This window comes from Syngnathoides biaculeatus, chromosome 7 (genome assembly GCF_019802595.1).
Source record: "Syngnathoides biaculeatus isolate LvHL_M chromosome 7, ASM1980259v1, whole genome shotgun sequence".
Taxonomy (NCBI): Eukaryota; Metazoa; Chordata; class Actinopteri; order Syngnathiformes; family Syngnathidae; genus Syngnathoides; species Syngnathoides biaculeatus.
The window spans coordinates 1,512,110-1,536,122 of record NC_084646.1 but is presented as its reverse complement, the minus strand read 5'-3'; the positions used below and the strand labels follow the sequence as shown (position 1 = coordinate 1,536,122).

The window sequence follows — 24,013 nt, the reverse complement described above, 5'->3', positions numbered from 1 at the left end:
CAGCTGTTTTGTTCAATGTTATTTTATTATATCGTGTTATTTATTTATTTATTAAGTATTGTTTAATACAGAATTTAAGTGCCCCACCTGAGTCTGTCCTCGTCTATTTCCATGGAATTTATGGGACTCCGCTGTCCATCAGCTTGTCATTGACTAGTATTCACTAAGCTTGTCCTACAAAGTGCCTTCCTGTAGACTGCGACAGTGCCTTCGCTCAGATTTTGTCAACACTCACTCGTTCATACCCCACAAGGAAAATTATTTTTACCCAGACGTCTTCTTGTCCCTCGGATTTCCGTCAACCCTCAGATCCCAGTTTGAGAGATCGAGTACCAGTCCTTTCACGGGTCTGTGTTGCCGTGGCCACAGTCTTCCTGGAGTTCGACTCTGAAGCAGGGATCTTCAGGTATTATAGGAATCCGGCTTGAAGGACCAGGTAAATATTAAGATTAAAGCCAACCGCTGGATGAACTATGCAAATGAAGGGACAAGAGAGATCTTCAATTTGGTTCTAGAGGATTAACGGGTTTGACTGACCAGCTCCAGCGCCAACACCCGTTCTGAGTCAGTCTCACCAGTGCCCCCTTTTTATTAGTTTCTCAAAATAAAAGGGTCACAAGATTATAAAGTAAATGAAGGAATAGATGACATTACCAACACAAAGACAAATACTAAGATAAACATAACAATGGTGAGTGCCAGTACAGAGACTAACACTAAGGAGACATAACAATGGTGAATGCCAATACAGAGGTGAATACTAAAGAGACTTTCATAACAATGGTGTTGGGGAGTATCTGCTCAGCCAGGGCGTGCATTACTCCTCAAAGCGTCGCTGGGTTATACTTTGGGTCACACAGCCACTCGGAAGGAGAATGATTCGGGCAAGATTGATATAAACAAATGCATAAAAAAATAATAAATCTAACAAGGAGATAGTCTTAGATGGAAAAGGATGAGTTGCTGTGGTGACCCCTAACAGGACAAGCCAAAAAAAAAAGACTGTGTTTACTGATTTACGTTTGCATGGCTTGTCACACACCTGCTACGGTTATGATGTCTATTGCGTTTGCTGTCTTTGTTACGTTTGTCTTTGTTACTGCCCAAAGTAAATAAAAAGAGTAAACATGGAGTTGTAAATAGAACAAGTTGGAGATGATGAAAGAGACACATCCCACGTTCTCCTCGTGAGCAAAAGTTCCCATTGTCTTTCTTCCTTGAGAAAGCGTACTTTAAATGTCCTAGGGTGCAGAAACCTGGCACACTGCAGACGTAATCTCTGATATTGTTCTTCAACTGTCATCGGTTGTATAAACCTGACACTCCCATCTGTGATCATGAAGTGCTTTGAGATGCTAGTTGCACGCCACATAAGGGGCTCACGCCCTCCCTCACTCGACCCCTACCAGTTTGCCTACAGAGGAAACCGGTCCACTGAGGATGCGATTGCAATAGCTTTCCACACTGCACTGAGCCAAGGGCACTATGTCGGGATGCTTATCATAGAATTTAGCTCACCCTTTAATATCAACATCCTAGGTATTTTGGTTGTCAAACTCACCCTCCTTGGACTATCTCCCTCCATCTGCTGCTGGATGATAGACTTCCTCGCAAACCGTCCACGGTCTGTCAGATTTAGACCACACCTCTCTTCCTCAATCACCCTCAGCACCGGGTCCCCCCAAAGTTGTGTACTGAGCCTTCTGCTATACTCTCTGTACATATACAACTGCATACCAGCCCGTCCAAGGTACTCCATCTTCAAGTTTGCTGAGGATACCACTGTGATCGGGCTCATTTCAAAAGGAGATGAGTCTGCCTACAGGGATTAGATTGTAAAACTGTCAAAGTGGTCTCAAGAGAACAACCTCACACTAAAATAACCAAGTAAGTTTCTTTCAGCTTGTCCTGTTAGGAGTTGCCACAGCGTAACATCTCAGATGACCGCTCATAAAGTTTTTATGCCGGATGCCCTTCCTGACGCAACCCATCGTTCTAACCACTGAGCTATCTTTTTCTCTCCCATCTTTTTCCACTTTCATACATTTTTGAAAAAGCTCTAGGGGGGCACCAAAGAGCTGTGGGTTGATGACTCTGCTCTAGATGGTGGCATACAGATGGATAATGTGATTTTTTTTCCCTTTTCCACTACACCTACGTAGAATGTGCACTTTTGATTTTTGACAATTTTGGGGGGGCAAAAATGCACATTAGAAACAAAAAATTGCAGTACATTTTCTGTGTTGGAAGCCTCCCTGAATTCTTTGAAAGTTGCAATATCCATCCTTCCATTTTCTTAGCTGCTATTCCTCACAACTGCTGGAGCCTATCCTGTCAACAGGCAGGAGGCAGAGTACACCGTGAACTGGTTGCCAGCCAATTGCAGGCTACAAAGAGACAAACAGCTGCACGCAGAATCACACCTCGGGGCAATTTGAAGTGTCCAATTAATGTTCGATGTTTTTCTGATTTGGGAGGAAACCAGAGTGCCCGGAGAAAACCCAGGCAGGCACATGGAGAACATGCAAACTCCATACAGGGAGGGCTGGGATTGAACCTGGGTCGTCAGAAATGTGAGGCCGACGCTTTACAGCTGAACCACCGTGCCGCCCAAGTTGCTATTGTGTGGAGATATTGTTTTTCATCCATTCATTTTCTTAGCCGCTTACCCTCACAAGGGTCATGGGAGTGCTGGAGCCTATCCCAGCTGTCAACGAGCAGAAGGCAGGGTACACTCCTAACTGGATGCTAGCAAATCGCAGGGCACATCGAGACAAACAGCCACACTCACAATCATACTGAGGTGCAGTTAAGAGTTTCCAATTAATGTTGCATGTTTTTGGGATGTGGTCAGAAACCGGAGTGCCCGGAGAAAACCCACACAGGCATGGGGAGAACATGCAAACTCCACACAGGCGGGTCCGGGATTGAACGCAGAACTTCAGAACTGTGAGGCCATCACTTTCCAGCTGATCCACCGTGCCGCAATATTATTTTTATAAATTGTATTTTTGGGAGGGGGCACATTGGACGATTGGTTAGCACACCTGCCTCACAATTCTGAGGACAAGGATTCAAATCCCAGCCCGACCTTTTTGGAGTTTGCATGCTCTCCATGTGACTGCGTTGGTTTTCTGTGGGTACTCTGGTTTCCTCACCAATCTCCAAGACATGTAAGGCAGGTTAATTAAAGACTCTAAATTGCCCATGGATGTGAATGTGAGTGCGAGTGTTTGCTTGATTATATGTGCCCTGCGATTGGCTGGCCTGCTTCCTGAAATTAGCCACATTCCGTGAACAAGTGAGGTTAAGCACTCCAGAAAAAGGATGGATTGTCCCGAACGTGGAACCAGGGGTATAAACCTTCATCAAAATCAATTTAGAGTGTACAATTAATGTTGCATGTTTTTGGGATGATGGAGGAAACCGGAGTACCCGGAGAAAACTCATGCAGGCATGGGGTGAACATGCAAATTTCACACAGGTGAGGAGAGAATTTGAGGCCAACGTTCTAACTCGATGTCCCCCCGGGATCAAGCCCTGGACCTCAGAACTGTGAAGCCAAGACTTTACAGCTAACCGTGCCACAAAAAGACTTAAACACATGGCATAATTAGAGCCAATGTGGCGCAGGGGAGGAGCTACTGCTGGAGGCAGCCGCGCACAGGACAGCCCAGACATATCCCGGATCCCAGATTTGATAAAACAAACAAAAACTAACCCCTAACCCAGTCCTTCTGGTGGTAGTCCAGTATACCCAAAGTGAGGAGCTTAGCTGAACAGTTCAGGAGGTCGGCAAGGACACCAAATAATAGGGACCCTCAGGCAGACATCCAGGAGGAGGTTCCCAAAAGCATGATCCAAACAGGACCAGGTGACAGCTGTGGCCGAAGCACCGCAGAGGCATGAGTGAGAGGCAGAACCTGCTGCTGGTCGAGTACCACCGAGGCATGGGCAAGACGCGGCAGCTGATACTTGGGGACCATCGAGGCATGAACACGAGGTAGTAGCTGCTGCTCGGGCACCGCTGAGACATAGATTTGAGATGGTGGCTGCTGGTCGGGCACCACTGAGACATGGGCAAGAGGCGGCTGGGGGTCAGACACCTCCAAGACATGGACGAGAGGAGGCCGTAAGTTGCGTGCTGCTGCAGGAGAGCGTGGCAGGGGCCGTGGGTTGTGCTTGGCCGAAGCATGAGCAGGAGACTGCTGCTGGTAGAATTCTGCCACTGGAGAGCATGAGCGAAGATTGGTCGCCTGCAGGCCGGGCGCCAACGAAACAGCAGTAAGAGGTGGATGACACGGGCTGGGCATCGCTGGAACAAAAACAGGAGGCGGTAGACGATCGATCAATCCCCTCTCCTGAGCCAGGCTAACAAGAAACGCAAACCATATAGCCAAAGGAGCCTGCTGCTCTCCAATGTGGGGACAGAGGACAGTAAGTATTGCTGCAATCGAAGGGAATCAATAATTGGGCAAAAGGTCCTTATCTGGCCAGTCCATCGATCACGAACATGGGACACCCAAATTCAGGACTCCGAGGCAGTAACATGATTTTCAAGGGTAGTTGAATTCCAAGCAGAGGTCATACACAGGTAAGCAGTCACACAAACACGTGGCAAAAAGGCATAGACCAAAAAACATGACATGCGGTCGGATAACTACGAGGCAAAAACTTGGAACATGACCAAAATAAAACTGAACTTGACTTGATTAAGGTGACACAGGAATGCGAGGATGTGGTAACGAGGCAAATACACCAACAAGAAGCTCACATACTCACACACATTGAACTGGCAACTAGCAATACAATATAGAAGGTTTAAATACATGGCATAATGAGTGACAATGAGGTGGAGGTTAGGAGCTGCTGCCAAAGGCAGCCGTGCACAGGGTAGTGGCCTGCCCATACCCAGGACGTGGATGAATGTACTTTTTGGGGAAAAGACACAGAGATGAATAAAAGCTGATTTAATATAAGAAATATCCATCCAGCTGTGGCCTATCCCAGATAACTTCGGGCAAGAGATGAATTACTGACTGGGCTAGTTGACAGTCAGTCACAGGGCATCTGGATATTGGCCAGGTAATGAGCCCAGGCCAGTTCTGTAAAAGGCATCAATTTTAACAAGTACACTTACAAGGACTGTAAGTAATTTTGCAAGCACAATTGTGTATGATGTGGTAAAAATTGGCTTTCCAACAAAGATTGCAAAAACAATGGTAAATATAATGTATTAGTCATTTATAAAACAAGAAATTTAAAGAAATGTGAATTCAAATTTGAATTCAAACAACTGTTTTCATAAGACAAACCTTCGCAAGATGTCCTTAGCTTTTGGTTAATTACTAGCTATTATAAGTGGAGACACAAGCATGTATAAATGCATCAAAAATACTGTGAGGAAGATTCAAATGTCACTTGATCTAATTTTCATCCCTGCCATGAATTGGCATATCTTTGTGTTGCCAATCCACCGATACAAACACGAGGAACCTTTGACAACAAAATAATAAAATAAAATGAAAATGAGAAAAATGTTGACTGTGTTTTGATGCCTATTATCAAAATAAGATCCAGGTTACTATACGAACTAAATACATCTGTCTAATCAAAATTAATTGCCTCCAGCCTAACTTTTATTTCATTGCAATCATCCATACAGGCATCATGACATCTGGAAATCCCTCCTGCCTTTCAACAGACAAGATCTCGAGGCCAGCCTTGTATATAATGCTCTTCATGATGTCCAGGTGTCGACTAATACTACTGTCAATGGGGTCCAACATGCAGCCCTGTCGTGCCATATTATCTTTTACTATAATAACACCATTTAAACTTAAGCTCCTCTTACAGCGAATAAGGAAGTTCATCAGGTCTTTGTCTGTCAGGTGGCCTATAGAGAAACAAAAATAACAGATAGCAATTCAGAAATTACTCTTCCAGAAAATTCATGCATAGGATATAATGAGACTGCTTGATGTCATGCATATTTGGAGAGCCGTTATTTCATCGAACAAACTTCCTCCAAGTACAAAGTAAATACTTTATGGTTAGTGCTTTGGTAAGCCAAAAGAAAAGACAGTGTTCTGGTGGGACGGGCAATGGGGTGTTTTAGATGTTTGAGACAAATTTTGACATTTGACTTAAACATAGAAATGCCTTTCAACAGACAATGCAAAGATAAGAGATTACAAACTGTAATGGTTTTATCAATCAAATCTACATATTACTTTTACATTTGTATGCATACGTTGTTGCAAAACATTTAACAGCCATTAACTAAATGCCTTTTTTAGCATTCTTTAAGATGGCATGGGGGAAAATCTCTTTCCAGTTGCGTTTAACCATTTATTTAATCAAATGAGATTAAAGCAGGAAAATGTTCAAAGATATGTAACATATATTAACGTTTGTCAAAATTGTAATTTCGTGAAGAAATGTATTCATCGAAGGTTCACTTCCAAATTAGTCCGACAGGCATTTAACATCAGAATCAAACTTATTTTTTCTCGTAAAGGGCACCACGTCTCTTTTCATGAGTGTAAATTGTAGAAAAAGTAACGAGAAACCTGTTATCAATGTTATAATCTTAAAGTCGCAACATTTAAGGAATATGAGTACTACTTACAGAGGTTTTTTAAACTCCAAAACACACACAAAACGCAACAATCAGTGGGATTTTATAGAATATTTAATTAAATCTATGAGGGATCTAAAGGGAAACACAGTGGGGTGTAACTACAGAAAAATAGTAAAAAATAACACTAATGGTAATACAAAGATGAAGATAGGACAGTATGTTGCCGGACTAATGTTGAAAATGTGAGCATTTAATGCATTGACTCAGAGCAAGAGAGAGAAAGGAAAGATGAGATTTTGTGTAAAGCTAGTAATTTCCCCCAAATTATTAGACACTAATATTGTACAACCTCGCAACGCTTGTTGTGGCACTCATGACCATAGGTTTGTTGGTCTTTTGGGATTGACATTTCTATGTGCATCTCAGGAGGCAACTAAAGCAGAATTGGTTGAAAAGGACACACAAAAATAAAAACAAAGAGGCAGAATAAGAAAAATGTTTGCCTCCTCAGGGTACACTCGTAACATTGCTGCTGAAAGAACTGTCGGTGGGCCCAGCTGCTGCTTTCAGCTTGCGTGCATGACCATTACGGGATGCCGGTAGTTGGTTGCTAAGGCTCTGCTGACCAATTGCAGCAAGGAACAGCGATCGGTACTCCATGGCCAGCTTCCTTGATCGAAAGCGCAAACGTCGGGTTAAAATAGCCGCTCGTTAACTTTGTAGTAAGAGGGCAACAAAAATGGAAGGGCGTTGAATGAAGCTACTCTGTGGTATACTGAATGATAGTGAAATGAGGGGTGTCATTTTAGTTCACCGGCCACATCCAACCCAATTTGATCTTAACTGAGACGGACCACTAAATCTGTGGCTTTATAAGCTATTGATAGTGACAATTCCACTTTTTAAAACCATTTTTTGGTTTGTCATAATTCCAACTAAATTTTCATATTTATTGATTATTGCTGGTGCCAGTCTTGTTTGAAATAATATGAGCAATCTCCATCCATCCATCCATCCATCAGTCTTCTACCGCTTTTCCAGGTCGGGTTGTGAGGTCAGGAGCTTTAGCAGGGTTAGCAAGACTTCCCTTTCCCCAGCCACTTCATAAAGCTCTTCCAGTGGAATCTCAGGGTGTTTCCAGGACAGCCAAGAGCCAGTCTCTCCAGCGTTTCCTGGGTCATCCCTGGGGTCTCTTTCCGGTGGGACGTGCCTGAAATACCTCACCAGAGAGGCGTCCGGAAGGCATTGGGATCAGATGCCCCAGCCACCTCATCTGGCTCCTCTCAATGCAGAGGAGCCGTGTAACCAATGCTAATATTTGGTACACTAGGCTTTGTTTGCACTTACAGAGGTCAAACATTTCCTGTAGTTGTTCACCAGATTTGCACACACTGCAGGAGGGATTCTGGCCCACTCCTCCACACAGATCTTCTCTAGAGCAAACAAATTTCTGAGCTGTCACTGAGAAACACAGAGTTTCAGCTCCATCCAAAGATTTTCTATTGGGTTTAGGTCTGGAGACTGGCTAGGCCACGGCAGAATCTTGATATGCTTCTTATGGAGCCACTCCTTGGTTTTCCTGGCTGTGTGCTTCAGGTCATTGTCATGTTGAAAGACCCAGCCACGACCCATCTTCAATGCTCTAACTGAGGGAAAGAGGTTGGTCCCCAAAATCTCCCAATACATGGCCGTGGTCATCCTCTCCTTAATACAATGCAGTCGTCCAGTCCCATGTGCAGAAAAACACCCCCAAAGCACCCCCATGCTTCACGGTAGGGATGGTGTTCTCGGGATGGAACTCATCATTCGTCTTCCTCCAAACATGGTTAGTGGAGTTATGACCAAAAAGTTCAATTTTGGTCTCATCTGACCACAAAACTTTCTCCCATGGATCCTCTGTATCATCCAAATGGCCATTGGCAAACTTAAAACGGGCCTTGACATGCTGGTTTAAGCAGGGGAACCTTCCGTGCCATGCATGATTTCAAACCATGACGTCTTAGTGTATTAGCAACAGTCACCTTGGAAACAGGCCTGACATTGCAGGTTTCTTAGAAACTGGAATGATGGTGAAGCATTTGAAAGATGAAAGATGGTACCTCGCATAGTTCCAGACCCTTACTGAAGATCTCTGTAAAAGCCCGAGCGAGCTAGTCCACACAGACTTTGAGGCTGGATAGAACAAGGTGTGGATCTCCCACTTTGTTTATCTTTGTTTTTTGAAAATGCGTCAAACCTATTCTTTTATGGTCAATGTGGAACGGAGAGTAAGAGGTGCAATGGTGGTCGGTAGTACATCTTGGTGGTTGGGGTCTGTGAAAGTGTCCTTTTCAAATCTCCAGTAGTAGGTTGTCGGCGAGACTTGTATTGTTCTCAGCTGGGTAGAGGGGTTGGGTAATTGGTTAGCGACTGTAATGCATGCCAGACTTGTTCAAACTTTACTGCATCATTTCTCTTTGAGATGTTAATTTCTTTAGTCAGATAGTTTCTAGTGTGATGATACAAGGCCCGAACCACACTTCGATATGCATCTTTAACCTGGTGAAGTTACTTCAGTTGAGCAGTGAAACCCGGCTTGTCTTTATTGAAGATACAAAATGACTTTGTATCACATCTCTTCATAGAAAAATACATGGGATGGGAGAGTGTCTGTACATTCAAACAGGATCTCGGCGTAATTTTCAAAGATACTAGAGTGTGCAGTCTGAACAGTAGTGTTGTCATCTTTGAGATTCAGGTTCAGAAGAATGAATCATTTTCATGGACTAACTCAGGGGTGTCCAAACATTTTGCAACGGGGGCCAGAATTGGTGGGTTAAAAATGTAGGGGGGCTGACCTTGACTGACATTCTTTACCTAAACAACAATATATTGAAACTAATTTCAACAAACCATTCTGTGTTTCACATTTGCTTTTTTATTTTAATTTCAGTGATCTTAAAGGGGCATTCCGGTGGGATGGATTAACAATGTATCCAACAGGTCATGTCATATCTACTGTCTCTTGAAAATGTGATGTTAATCCCCTCTCATTTAATGGTGTTTTGGGAAGATTTTTATCGGCAATTACGAATTGCAATTGCAATTACACGAGCATTTTTTCCAAGAATTAAATAGAAGTAATTCTACTCTTGAGTGCAAATTACATTTGAGAGATAAATATATCCCCATGGTAGTTCAATCTCACAGAAATTTTAAATAAAATAGAGAAATGAACAAGTAATAGTCATATCATCAAGTGCAGAGTTCATTTGAAATATGACATATTAGTACCTATAAATGTTAATTTGATTTTTAGAAGTTTATTCTGGAGTGAAAACTAATAACTGAAATTATGACTGATTTTGGTGTTGAAAAACAAAATTTATTCAGACGCTTGCTGTAAATGACACATGATGTGTCTGCATTAATGTGATGGGTGATACTGAGCTTTGGACTGCAGCACATAAGCCAAGTCAGGCTCAAACGCAGTGGTATTGATGCACAAGATGTCTCGTAAGTGAGAGTCTGTTACCTGTGTCCTCACCCGACACTGAAAGTTCATAACTGAAAATGTCTTTTCACACAAATATGTCAATTCAAACAAGCTTAGCATTTTCTTACCAAGTGCTCGAATCTCTCCAAAACTGTTCCTATCTGTAAATGTTGCCGAGAGAAAGCTTCTGGTGCCGACCATCTGTAATCTTCTTCTTCTTTTCCTTTCGGCTTGTCCCGTTAGGGGTCGCCACATCGTGTCATCTTTTTCCATCTCAACCTATCTCCTGCCTCCTCCTCTCTAACCCCAACTGCCCTCATGTCTTCCCACACCACACCCGTAAACCTTTTCTTTGGTCTTCCTCTCGCTCTTTTGCCTGGCAGATCCATCCTCAGCACCCTTCCACCAATCTACTCACTCTCTCGCCTCTGAACATGTCCAAACCATTGAAATCTGCTCTCTCGAACATCCAACTTTGGCTGTCCCTCTAATGAGCTCATTTCTAATCCTATCCAACCTGCTCACTCTGAGCAAGAACCTCAACATCTTCATTTCGGCTACCTCCAGTTGTGCTTCCTGTTGTTTCTTCATTGCCACTGTCTCTAATCCGTACATCATGGCTGGCCTCTCCACTGTTTTGTAAACTTTGCCCTTCATCTTAGCAGAGACTCTTCTGTCACATAACACACCAGACACCTTCCGCCAGCTGTTCCAACCTGCTTGGACCCATTTCTTCACTTCCTTACCACACTCACCATTGCTCTGGATTGTTGACACTAAATATTTGAAGTCCTCCACCCTCGCTATCTCTTCTCCCTGTTGCCTCACTCTTCCCCTCCTCCTTTCTCATTCACACACATATATTCTGTTTTAGTTTGGCTAATCTTCATTCCTCTCATTTCCAGTGCATGTCTCCATCATTCTAATTGTTTCTCTTCCTGCTCCCTGCTTTCACTGCATATCACAATCTCATCTGTGAACATCATGGTCCAAGGATTCCAGTCTAATCTCATCTGTCAGCCTATCCATTATCACTGCAAACAGGAAGGGGCTCAGAGCTGATCCCTGATGCAGTCCCACCTCCACCTTAAATTCTTCTGTCACACCTAAGGCACACCTCACCATTGTTCTGCTGCCATCATACATGTCCTGAACTTTTTTAACATACTTATCTGCCACACCAGACTTATGCATGCAGTACCACAGTTCCTCTCTTTGGACTCTGTCATAGGCTTTCTCTAGATCCACAAAGACACAATGTAGCTCCTTCTGACCTTCTCCGTACTTTTCCACGAGCATCCTCAAGGCAAATAATGCATCTGTGGTATTCTTTCTCGGCATGGAACCACACTGTTGCTCGCAGTTACTTACTTCTGTCCTGAGTCGAGCCTCTACTACTCTTTCCCATAACTTCATTGTGTGGCTCATCAGCTTTATTCCTCTATAATTCCCACAGCTCTGAACATCGCCTTTGTTCTTAAAAATGGGAACTAGAACACTTTTCCTCCATTCTTCAGGCATCTTTTTGTCTGCTAGGATTCTGTGAATAAGTTGGTCAAAAACTCCACAGCCATCTCTCCAAATTGCTTCCATACCTCCACCAGTATGTAATCCGGACCAACTGCCTTTCCATTTTTCATCCTTTGTAGTGCCTTTCTAACTTCCCCCTTACTAATCATTGCCACTTCTTGATCCTTCACACTTGCCTCTTCAACTCTTCCTTCTCTCTCATTTTCTTCATTCATCAACTTCTCAAAGTATTCTTTCCATCTATTTAGCACACTACTGGCACCAATCAACACATTTCCATCTCTATCCTTAATCACCCTTACCTGCTACACATCCTTCCCATCTCTATCCCTCTGTCTGGCCAACCTGTAGAGATCCTTTTCTCCTTCTTTCGTGGTTTACATGTCTTCATATGCCTCTTGTTTAGCCTTTGCCACCTCTACCTTTGCCCTACATTGCATCTTGATGTACTCCTTTCACCTCTCCTCAGTCCTCTCAGCGTCCCACTTCTTCTTCGCTAATCTCTTTCCTTGTATGACTCCCTGTATTTTGGCGTTCCACCACTAAGTCTCTTTCTCCCCTTTCCTACCAGAAGACACACCATGTACTCTCCTGCCTGTCTCTCTGATTACCTTGGCTGTTGTAGTCCAGTCTACCGGGAGCTTCTGCTGTCCATCGAGAGCCTGTCTCACCTCTTTCCGAAAGGCCACACAACATTCTTCCTTTCTCAGCTTCCACCACATGGTTTTCTGCTCTACCTTTGTCTTCTTAATCTTCCTACCCACCACCAGAGTCATCCTACACACCACCATACTATGATGTCGAGCTACACTCTCCCCTACCACTACTTTACAGTCAGTAATGTCCTTCAGATTACTACGTCTACACAAAATATAATCCACCTGCATGGTTCTACCTCCGCTCTTGTAGGTCACTATATGTTCCTCCCTCTTCTGGAAATAAGTGTTCACTACAGCCATCTCCATCCTTTTTGCAAAGTCCACCACCATCTGTCCCTCAAAGGTCCTTTAATGGATGCCGTACTTACCCATCACTTCTTCATCGCCCCTGTTTCCTTTACCAATATGTCCATTACAATCTGCACCAATCACAACTCTCTCGCTGTCTCGGATGCTCAGAACTACTTCATCTAGTTCCTTCCAGAATTTCTCTTTCAACTCTAGGTCACATCCGACCAGCTGTAATAATCCCAGAAATTTTATTCCACGGGAGTTTCATATCATCAATGGCAGCGCAAACAGAAGATAAAAAATGTTCGTCGGTTTTTCAGGCTCTTAAGGTCAAGTAGTTCCTCATTAACTGAGTAGTGTCAGGGGCATTTGTGCTTTTGTCGCAAGCTAGCGAAAAAAAAAAGTTCTATCCTCTGACTCCCAATTGTCTTTTCATGTCTGATGACACTTCTTCAATCAGCATGCCACAGTGTTACATGCCAGGCAGACTTTGGCAAACTCTTGCTGCTTCTTCGGACAGATTTTCTTCACCATAGTCATCGCGCAGTCTTTGATAAATTCACCCTCAGTGGAAGGTTTGCAATGCATTGAGATAAACGTGGCTACCTCGTAACTAGCCTTTGTAGCATTCTCATTTGACTATCATGCTCTTCCAAAATATTGCTGCTGTGAGATTAAAGGAATGCTTCACTCATTGCTTACCTTGACGAAATGCCAATTATCTATTATAAATATAAGCATATCCAGAAAGATTCTCTTAAAAAATATTGCAAATAATAACTTTAATGCCCTCTTTTATCCAAGTAATCACATTTTTGTATGGTCGGCACCATTTTGACTATTTCTATGCGATCATATGACTTAAAAAAACAGGAAGTGACGTATCATCTGCGTAAACAAAGGCTTTGTTACAGATCAATTCCTACACAATCACGACACTGATTTCTCGGATTTATCATCATCTGATGAAGAAATAGCAGTATCGGTTGATCGGGAAGACAGAGGAGTAAGTCCGTACAGATTTGAGCCTGTGGCTGTTTCAGCCAACAGGGTGGCCGGGGTCCAAGTGATAATGAAGTGATCTTTGGCTTGGTTGAATTCGGGAGTTTTGACATGACTATTACATGCACAACTGGCATCGCTGACTGGTGTGCTTCCCGGCAGTACTTGCTCTTGTGTCCCTTTGTCCTGCTCAGCAAATCGATCAATAGTTTTAAGTTGTTGATGCGGAATTCTGGAATGTTCCAAGGAGTGCCTATGAGGAGGAGAAAGACCATCAAGTGGGCTAATTCACACCGCACTGCTGTTTTGGGACAAAGTACACTGGTTGGAACAAACTACACGGATGCCTGCTGCTTTTCATCTTTGATCATTTGGACATTTGTGGAACAGTCGCTAACTTGGAATATTCACAGGAAAAAATCATTAGCCTGTTTGGGAACATTCGTTCAACGGTGGTATTTGTCATTTTGCCTCGACTAGTCTCTCTTTCACTGCATAGCCTGGCCTGTTTGTCATATGGCTCAGGGGGGCCACACTTTAAGACACTGGGTCCTTTAGTGTTTCTTTTTCTGACTGAGCAGAATATTAACCGAGCCTTTCTTGAATCATTTCTATCTGAATTATGGCAATATTTTGAGACACGGTATTATTGCATTTTCACGTTTCCGATAGTGGTGGTAGTGCATGTGATGACACTACAAATCGGGCGTGATTTCTTTGTTTACGCATAGAATTCATCACATACATGCAAGTAGGTCATGTGACTTGCCAAAATGTTGGCGCCCACGAAAATCGCTGATAAAAATCTTCTCAAAACACTATTAAATGATCATCAGATTAACCTCAAATTTTCAAGGTACAGTACCTGACCTTTTGGATTAAAGGTTTTTATTTTTCATTGAATGAGCAGAGCATTCCTTTAAACTAGCTTCAGTTTCTCACTGCATTCCTTTCCTGTGAGTTTTTCGTATCTGTGAGCATGTCTTGTTTGGTAATGTTGCTTGACATTGAACTCTTTAAAAACCACCACCGTCTCTTGGCAAATGAGGGAGACACAGCTGTTAAATATTTCAGTGAAGAAATAGTACAATTTCCACCCATCCTTGAAGCATTGGCCCTCGAAGTCAACTTTCCTTTTTTTGTTGACTGTCACCATCTTAGAAAATTGGGGGCAAAGAGTCCCACAGGGTGCTGACCTCTAGTAGGTAAAAGAGGAATAGCATTGAGTGTGTAAGCTACGCCCTATGCAGAAAACAGTACTACTGCCTCATATATTAAGTCTATGTGTGGGCCAGACATTATTGATTTTATGACATATGACATTTGGCTGAGGTTTCTGAGAAGAGACGAAGGCCATATGTTCTGTGCTGTTGAAGCAATGCGTTTGTAAAAGTCACAAAAGAACCAGAATGACTTAGCAGTCACCGAGAGTGACGGCCAGTTAAGCAGGAAAGACAATCAAGGTTAGCATGAGAGCTGAATTGGTGGACCAATGATTAGGGACAGGTCCCATAATATGCAACTGAAAGGGCACAACTCCGCTTCTTACGAAGGGGTGTGGAATGGCCAGTGTCCACTGGTGGACATCATCAGCATTACCAGTGTTGCTTACAGGCTGCAGGTTTGGGAGAGGCAGTATGTCTAAGAGGCTCAGAGTGTAGTACTGGGTGTTTTACTCGTGTTATCTGACTTTTGCAGTTAGCTCCCCACCTCTGCATGAATGTCACACCAAGTATCGTAAATTTTTGTCATTAAACGACCCGATGAGCAAAGGTACTGTCATGACATGACACGAACACAGGATGAATTATGGAATATGGCCCGATTGTCAAATGTGGAGACATGAACAAGTCTAAGTCAGCCCTTACCCACCTGGACACAAATGACTCACATGTCAGAATGCTGTTCATCGACTTCAGCTAAGCATTTGACACTATCATTCACCATCCTAAAACTAGACTGGGACTCTACCCATCCCTGTGTGACTGGCTGTTGGACATCCTGACAGGGAGACCTCAGGCAGTTCTGTCAGTAGCAACACCCCCAAAACCATCATGCTGAACACAGGAGCCCCCCAAGAATGCGCGTGTGTGCTGAGCCCACTCCTCTTCACTCTGCTGAGTCACAACTGCATACCCACATCCCGCTCCAACCACCTCATCAAGTTTCCAGACGACACAACTGAGTTAGGTTTCATTAAAAACAACGATGAGATATCCACCTGCATGTGGAAAAGACTAAAAAGATCATAGTGGGCTACAAGAGAGGGCAAACGCACCATCCCCCACGGGCCAGCAAGGGTGTTGCAGTAGAGCAACTGAGCAGTGCCAAATTCTTGGGTGTACACATCTCCGAAGACCTGTCCTGGACTACTAATACCATAGCACCGGCTAATAAGGCTAAGTGGCAGCTCTACTTCCTGCAGAAACTGAAAAGAATGAGAGCCCCATCTCACATCATGATCTTGTTCTAGAGGGGGCCGATCAACAACATTCCTATCGAGCTAACAGGTCTGCGGATGATGCCGTCAATATGGGTTTGCACTTCATCCTTCATCCTTGAAGTCCACAAACAGGATCCTCGCATAGGTACCACGGACAATCAAAACCGCTGAACGGATTGTCGGCACCACACTACCCACTACTGAGGACTTGCACGAACCAGGTCCAAAGCAGGCAGGATCCTCTCAGACCCTCCACATCCTGGCCACCAGCTCTTCCAGCTCCTTCCGTCAGGAAAGCGATACTGATCAATGAAAGTCAAAAAAAGCAGGTATTCGAACATGTTTTCCCCTCTGGCAATTAAGTCATTGAATTCTTGATTAGGGAACCTATTATTTTTCAGCCTTGTGTCATGTTAGGACACTCACACACCCTGCTGGTCCAATCAATATTAGTATGAGTAATATATTTATATACAGTGAAGAAAATAAGCATTTGAACACCCTGCTATATTGCAACTTCTCCCACTTAGAAATCATGGAGGGGTCTGAAATTTTCAGCGTAGGTGCACGTCCACTGTAAGAGAGATAATCTAAAAAGAAAAAAGAAAAATCCAGAAATCACAACGTATGATTTTTTAATCGATTTATTTGTGTGATACAGCTGCAAAAAAGTATTTGATCACCTGTCCATGAGCATTTTTCTTTTTAGGTTATCTCTCTCACAAGGGACATGCACCTATGATGAAAATATGTTCCCTCCTATATTTAAAATACAGAATTTGTTTTTTGTGCACTGTATCATCTGTGCTTTCATCCTTGATCAGGCTGTGTCAAGGTGGAATTTCAAAATTGTATACCATCTCATCCTGTACTTTCTACTTTGGCTTCAGACCAGTAGTTTGGGTCATTGTCATGTTGAAAGACCCAGCCACGACGTGTTCAAATACTTATTTGCAGCTCTATCACACAAATAAATCATTAAAACATCATACATTGTGAGTTGCACTATTTTGTCGCTTTGGACAGCTCTTTGGTCTTGGTCATGTTACAAGTTTGAGTGTTACTGATTGTATGGGGTGGATAGGTGTCTTTATGCAGCTAACGACCTCTCACAGGTGCATCTGATTCAGGATAATACATGGAGTGGAGGTGGACTTTTAAAGGCGGAGTAACAGGTCATTGGGGGTCAGAATTCTCACTGATAAAAAGGTATTCAAATACTTATTTGCAGCTGTATCACACAAATAAATCGTTATAATATCATACATTGGAATTTCTGGATTTTTCTTTTTAGATTATCTCTCTCACAGTGGACATCCACCGATGATGAAAATTTCAGACCTCTCCATGATTTCTAAGTGGGAGAACTTGCAATATAGCAGGTGTTGAAATGCCTATTTTCTTCACTGTAACCCCTATATCGACTGGTTGACCGGACAAATCAAGTCCTGGGGAGCCAAGTGTGCATGCACATGCTTCTCGTCCCAGGAGGTTGGGGGGAAGACACCAGTCAAACCCCGCGAGATGAGACGGACCTGTCTTCAGTGCCCTCCTGTTACGATGACCTGAGGTAAGTATTTTCCAAGTGTAAGGCCAAGTCTCTTCTTCCCCACTGGCCCAATGACTGCTCAATTGACAGGCTGCCCAGCTCCTCACCCCCTCGTGGGAGTCGCTGGCAGCAGGACTGACCGGCCCTTGTGATCACCGGCTGGACACAGTTGTTTTTCATAGAAAAGAAGGACAAGACCCTTTGGACCAGCATCGATAGCTAAAGACTGAACGACATCACGATAAAGAACAAGTATCCTCTTTCCCTCATTGCCACGGCCTTCGAACTTCTGAATGGGGACTAGATTTTTACCAAGCAGGACTTGAGGTCTGCGTACCAGAGAGGGGGATGAATGGAAAACAGCTTTCAACACACCCACGGGGCATTATGAATATTTGGTGATGCCGTTTGGATTTGCAAACAGACCAGCTGTTTTCAGAATTTTGTCAATGATGTTTTACGCGACATGCTTAACATACATGTTTTTGTGTACCTGGACGACATCCTGATTTTTTCCGAGGATGGAACATCCCATGTCAGGCACGTTCGTGTGGTGCTGCAACAGTTATTGCGCCACGACCAGTATGTCAAGGTTGAAAAGTTCAAGTTTCACCAACTCTCAATGTTGTTCTTGGGCTTTGTCTTGGTGGAGGGGGAGATACGCATGGATCCCAGCAAGGTTGAGGCCGTTCTTCATTGGCCTACTCTAACTACCCGCAAGGAGCTGCATAGGTTTACTGGGTTCGGCAACTTCTACCGCAAATTCATCCAAAACTTTGGTATGGCTGGGGCCCCATTGCATGCACTAACCTCACCTCACAGTTCCTTCATTTGGAACCCGGCCTGCAAGGTGGCCTTCTGTAAGCTCAAGGCCAACTTACCTCAGCTCTGGTCCTTACCTTGCCAGATCCCGACAGACAGTTTGTCGTCAAGGTTGATGCGTCAAATTCAGGGATAGGAGCAGTTCTCTCACAGAGAAGTTCCAAGGATGGAAGATTACACCCCTGCGCGTTCTTATCTAAAAAACTAACTCCAGCAGAATGAAATTATGACATCGGAGACCACGAACGTCTAGCAGTCAAGACAGCTCTGTCTGAATGGAGACATTGGCTAGAAGGGGCGCAGGTATTACCAGGTTTTTGGTATTAACAGATCACAAAAATTTAGAATATATTAGGTGAGCCAAAAGGCTTAATGCTAGGCAAGCTAGATGGGTACTCTTTACGCAGTTTCGCTTTGTGATGACCTATCGGCCAGGAACAAAGAATGGAAAACCCGATATGCTGTCGCGTGTGCATGATGAGGATAAAACTGAGTTCGATCCCATGCCTATCCTCCCCGAAGCTTGTTTCATCTCACTCCTCACCTGGAAAATTGAAACTCAAGTCAGAGACGCGCTAAAGGACTCTAGCAGTCCTGAAGGCTTCCCCGAGGACAGGTTATATGCTGTTCCCCAGCTTCGAGTATGAGTAATTGACTGGGCCCACACCAATCGCAAAGTGTGTCATCCAGGCATGGTCAAAACACAGTCTGTAATAAAGCAACGGTTCTGGTGGTCAAACTTAAAAAAAGACGTCAGGGAGTACGTCAACGCGTGTCCTGTTTGCGTAGCAAATAAACCCTCCCGGCAACGCTCTTCAGGGTAGTTACGCCCCTTGTCCATTCCACAACGACGTGGTCACACATTTCTCTAGACTTCGTGACCGGGCTGCCAGCTTCACAGGGTCCCACCACTGTTCTCTCAGTGGTGGACCGCTTCTCCAAAATGGCTTATTTTATTCCGCTACCTAAATTCCCCTCTGCAAAACAAACGGCCAAGTTTATGATCAATTACATATTCGGGTTGCAGGGCCTTCCCACTGTCGTGGTTTCCGACTGGGGCCCCCAGTTAATTTACGGGTTCTGGAAGGAGTGTTGTTCTTTTATAGGGGCCCCCGTTACTCTTTCCTCGGGCCATCACCTGGAAACCAATGGCCAGACCGAGCACGTTAATCAGGAATTGGAAGTGGGCCTCCGGTGTCTCTCCTCTCGCGGACCGCACCCGTGGAGCCAACACTTGATCTGGGTTGAATGTGTGCATAACTCTCTTCCCTCAGCATCCACTGGCATGCCCCTCTTTCACATAGTGCAGTTATCCACTCTCTCTCTTCCTGTCCGTAGATTCAAAGTCGTCGGTGCCTTCTACGCTGGCCGTTGTGAGTCGCTGCTTGGGAACCTGGGAGTGAACCCAACGCATGCTACAGTGCAAGGGGATCTCCTATAAGGCCGCAGCGGACCGTCAGAGCGCACCAGCTCCAGTCTACAGAGTGGGTCACCAAGTCTGGCAGTCTGTTAAGGGTCTCCCACTCTGACTGGAATCGCGGAAGCTCGCTCCCGGGTTCGTTGGTCCATTCCCGATTACAAAGGTAATCTATCCAGTCACGATTAAATTAAAACTCCTGAAGTCGATGCGGGTCCACCAGGCTTTACACGTTAGCCAGCTTAAGCTCAAGTGTCCTCGTTGTTCCCGCATGCCTTGTTTTAGTGATTGCAATAAATGTATATATTTTGCCACACGTGCGGTCTGGTCAAATCGTTGGACTTCATGCCACGTTCCTGCAACCCTTCAACTACGTCCTTGCTACTCCGTGTACCAGACCCTGCCAAATTCTTGACCTACACCTTACGGCCGCTGAGTTTGTTACTGCTGCCTCGTTGGACTGTCTGCCCATGTTCCGACTGTGGACTGAATAAAGACTCCTCCCCAACTGTACCTGGTCTCGTGAGTCGAGCATTTTGGGTTCAGCCTCATGTTCTGGTCATGACACACAAGATAAAGCCACACATGCTCTCATTGGTCGATGTCACGCCTGGTACTAATCACGGACCTTGTATCACTGCGTCATCCCCATTGCTGTGCCACAGACTGTGAATGCTGAGAGAGTTGATGAACCTTTGGACAATTTCACTTCGAAAATCACAAATGCCATGAATGGTGTCGCTCCTGTTAAAACTAAGAACATCCGGAGGCGACCTAGAACACCGTAGAGGAGCACAATGATGGTCAAGAGATCTAAATCGGGAGTGTAGGAAAGCATAACGCAAGTGGAGAAAAACTAAACTCCAAATTGACTATGACCAATAAGGGCGAGTTCTTGGACCTCTCCTGTTCAGCCTGTATAGGCTACCCTTGAGTCAAATTCTTCAAAACTTTAATTTTGACTATAATAGCTATGTAGATGACACACACTTGTATTTAGCAGTGTCTCCAGATGACTACAGTTCAATTGCTCAAGTGTCCTCGTTGTTCAGGCCATCAAAATTCGTAATTGCCGAAAAAAATCTTCTCAAAAAAAGCATTAAATGAGAGAGGATTAACATCACATTGTCAAGGTACAATACATATGACATGACCTATTGGACATATGGTTAATCCAAACCACCGGAATTTCCTTTAACTTTACCAAATCTGGCCCTCACGGGAAAATGTTTGGACACCCCTGTTTTACGGTGTGGTCTGTCAGAGCGGAAGCTGATATATATGACGTCGTATAGGTCCTTCCTGCCCTCTGCTATCAGACCATACAACCAAGTCTGTGTTGGCAGAACGTGGAATATTTTTTTAACGTGCAATAATTTGTATTTGTATTCATGCATTTTTGATCTGCAGTATTGCACTGTAGATCCTGCTTCGAATTTTAGAATTCTTATATCATATTTGTATTCGGTTTCCTCGCAGTGTCTTCATTCTTTTGTTTCAGATGTGGTCCACCTCCACTATTTACACTGTTTGTTAATGTAGTACTTGTATGTGTGTACTACTGCTGCCAAAATTGTTAGTTACCCTTTGTGGGATAAACGAAGTCATGTTTTCTTATTCTAGGTCTACTTACATGCCACCCACTGCATCCAGATGATGTCATACTTGCTTTTTGGAGGTGTAAATTCTTGTAGCTTATAGCAATAGTAGGTCTCAATGCGGTCTGCATCATCACCGAGGTAATCCTCATGTGCATGGAGGAGGAAGTGCTCCATCATGTCTGCCATCTCCATTTTCTCAAACACTGGAAGTAGAACTCCTTTGGTCACACGGCCAATACCGGAGCCACAGTCCAGGGCGCAGTGATTTCCAGCTTTCCCAGGGCCCTGAAGATGCAAAAAATTGAGACGTACATCAAAATGAAATTACTTTTGTAAAGGTTTGATGTAATAAATCACAAACATTTTGAAAACCCTTTGGGATATTTTCAAAATTAGCTTTGGTCACAGGTCTAGACCTGCTGGAGACAAAAATACAATGAAAATTGGAATTTGATATTTTGAACTCACTCCAACTGTGTTGTCTTATCTTATATGAAAAATAGATGAGACATATTTCAAGGATTCCAATATTTACTCACATATTGTCAAACATCTACTGCGAAACCCTCACTTTGGGCGACTTTTGTATCCTATACATCCTTTATATCCAGCTACTGAGCATGCCGGATAATGTAGTTGTTATTCTATCTAACCTATAACGCCACATCTTCCCCCCTCTAAAGATAATTTACATAAAATTAACATTATGGTTCCTGTTTTAACTTTACTCTTAGCATTGTAACTGATTGTAAACCATTAACAACAATCAGCGTAAACATTTAATTGAGAAAGAAAAAGTACAGGTACCAGTTCTCAAGGCATCCGGACAACAGCTTATCAACATGCCAACAATCCAGCTTTTTTTTTTTTTTATATTACATTTGAAGAGCAACTCAGAATACTCCACACAATGTTCAACAGCTCTCGATCAGCCTCTTAGGTGGCTGAACATGTCTCTTAGGTCTCGACAGTCCCTGAATGGCAGGTGATGCAGGCACCTTCGTCAGATCATTGTCAGCACAGTCGGGCCCACTGCCAGCTAGCTTGGAAGATCCAGTTGTGTCCTGCTGAACCGCTTCCTGGGCCACAGTGTCCTCCTGACTCTGCTGCAGCTGAAGGTCCATCCAGTTCTTTCTCAGCGTCGATCCACGGTCCATCTGGACTTGGTAGGAACATGGAGCAACTTCCTCCTGCACGTGTCTAGTTTGCTTCCATGTGCCTGTGAAACAGTCTCTGAGATGCACAACATCTCCAGGCTTCAGCATGGTCAGACGTTTCGCTGTTCGATCATGCAACTGTCTCTGTTTCACCATTTGGTCCTCCTTTGCCCTCCTGATTCTGGATACGCCTTTGGGTGTTAGCGGGTCTTCCTTTACTGCCAGGTTAGAGCCAATGCAACTACCGATCAGCATTTGTGCTGGTGACAGCTCATTTTGCAAAGGTGCACTCTGGGAAATCAGTAGACTCTTCTGGAAGCCATCTGTGACTTTTTTCACATGTTTTTTACCGTATTCACAGAGTTTTCTGCAAAACGGTTATGTTTGGGATATGCTGGACTTGACGTGGTGTGTTTAAATCCCCACTCATTGGCAAAAGCAGTAATCTCATAGCAAAGAAAAGAAAAGACACGAATGTTATGACAAAAAGAGATAATTGCGACAATCTCAAGCGATATAACATATGAACATGAATAACATTTCAAAACAACAACACACACACTTGTGCCTGACGTCACACCTGTTGTTAACTTGTTCCTTTTTTTTTGCAGCATAATTGCTAAATGCTGCATCACCACGTTTGCTTTGGACTCTGCGCTCCAGTATTTGACTTGAGTCTGTCGATCTCAGACCTCTCCTGGGTTTGAATTCCGTAAGCATTTATTTCATATATTCAGGACCTTAACCCTAAGCAAGAGGCATATGACGACATGTACACCAGGTTGGACACAAAAGGAGAAAAAGATCCCGACAGGTTGGCCAGACAGAGGGATAGAGATGGGAAGGATGTGCAGCAGGTAAGGGTGATTAAGGATCGACATGGAAATGTGTTGACTGGTGCCAGTAGTGTGCTAAATAAATGGAAAGAATACTTTGAGAAGTTGGTGAATGAAGAAAATGAGAGAGAAGAAAGAGTGGAAGTAGCAAGTGTGAAGGACCAGGGAATGGCAACGATGAGTAAGGGGGGAAAAGGCACGAAAGAGGATGAAAAATGGAAAGCGGGTTGGTCCTGATGACATACCAGTGGAAGTATGGAAGTAATTTGGAGAGGTGGCTGTGGAGTTTTTGACCAGCTTATGCAACAGAATACTAGCTGGCGTGAAGATGCCTGAAGAATGGAGGAAAAGCGTGCTAGTTCGGTGTGGCAGGCATGAAACCATACAGTTGCTAGCAGATACTTCTGTCCTGAGTCTAGCCTCCACTGCTCTTTGCCATAACTTAATTGTATGGCTCATCAACTTAATTCCTCTCTAGTTCCCACAGCTCTGTAAAATGCCTTTGTTCTTAAAAATGGGAACGAGCACACTTTTCATCCATTCTTCAGACATCTTCTCGCACGCTAATATTCTGTTGACTAAGTTGGGCAAAAACTCCACAGCTAAATTGATTCCATACCTCCACAGGTGCATCATCAGGACCAACTG

At 43.9% G+C, this 24,013-nt stretch overlaps 1 protein-coding gene across 4 annotated transcripts in view; it reads right to left on the bottom strand.

Moving 5' to 3' along the window:
* Positions 1–5,282: 5,282 nt before the first annotated feature.
* The window catches only part of ntmt2 (N-terminal Xaa-Pro-Lys N-methyltransferase), a 69,226-nt gene continuing 50,495 nt past the window's right edge, over positions 5,283–24,013 (bottom strand). For 3 of the 4 annotated variants that reach the window (XM_061826180.1, XM_061826179.1, XM_061826182.1), the window contains 2 exons: positions 21,405–21,657; positions 5,283–5,896 (listed from right to left, as the gene is read on the bottom strand). In XM_061826180.1, coding sequence (XP_061682164.1) covers positions 5,640–5,896; positions 21,405–21,657 — 510 coding nt within the window. In that variant the 3' untranslated portion in view covers positions 5,283–5,639. Of the gene's footprint in view, positions 5,897–21,404; positions 21,658–22,370; positions 22,929–24,013 lie in introns of those variants that run through there. The other variant, XM_061826181.1, reaches the window with a different exon arrangement.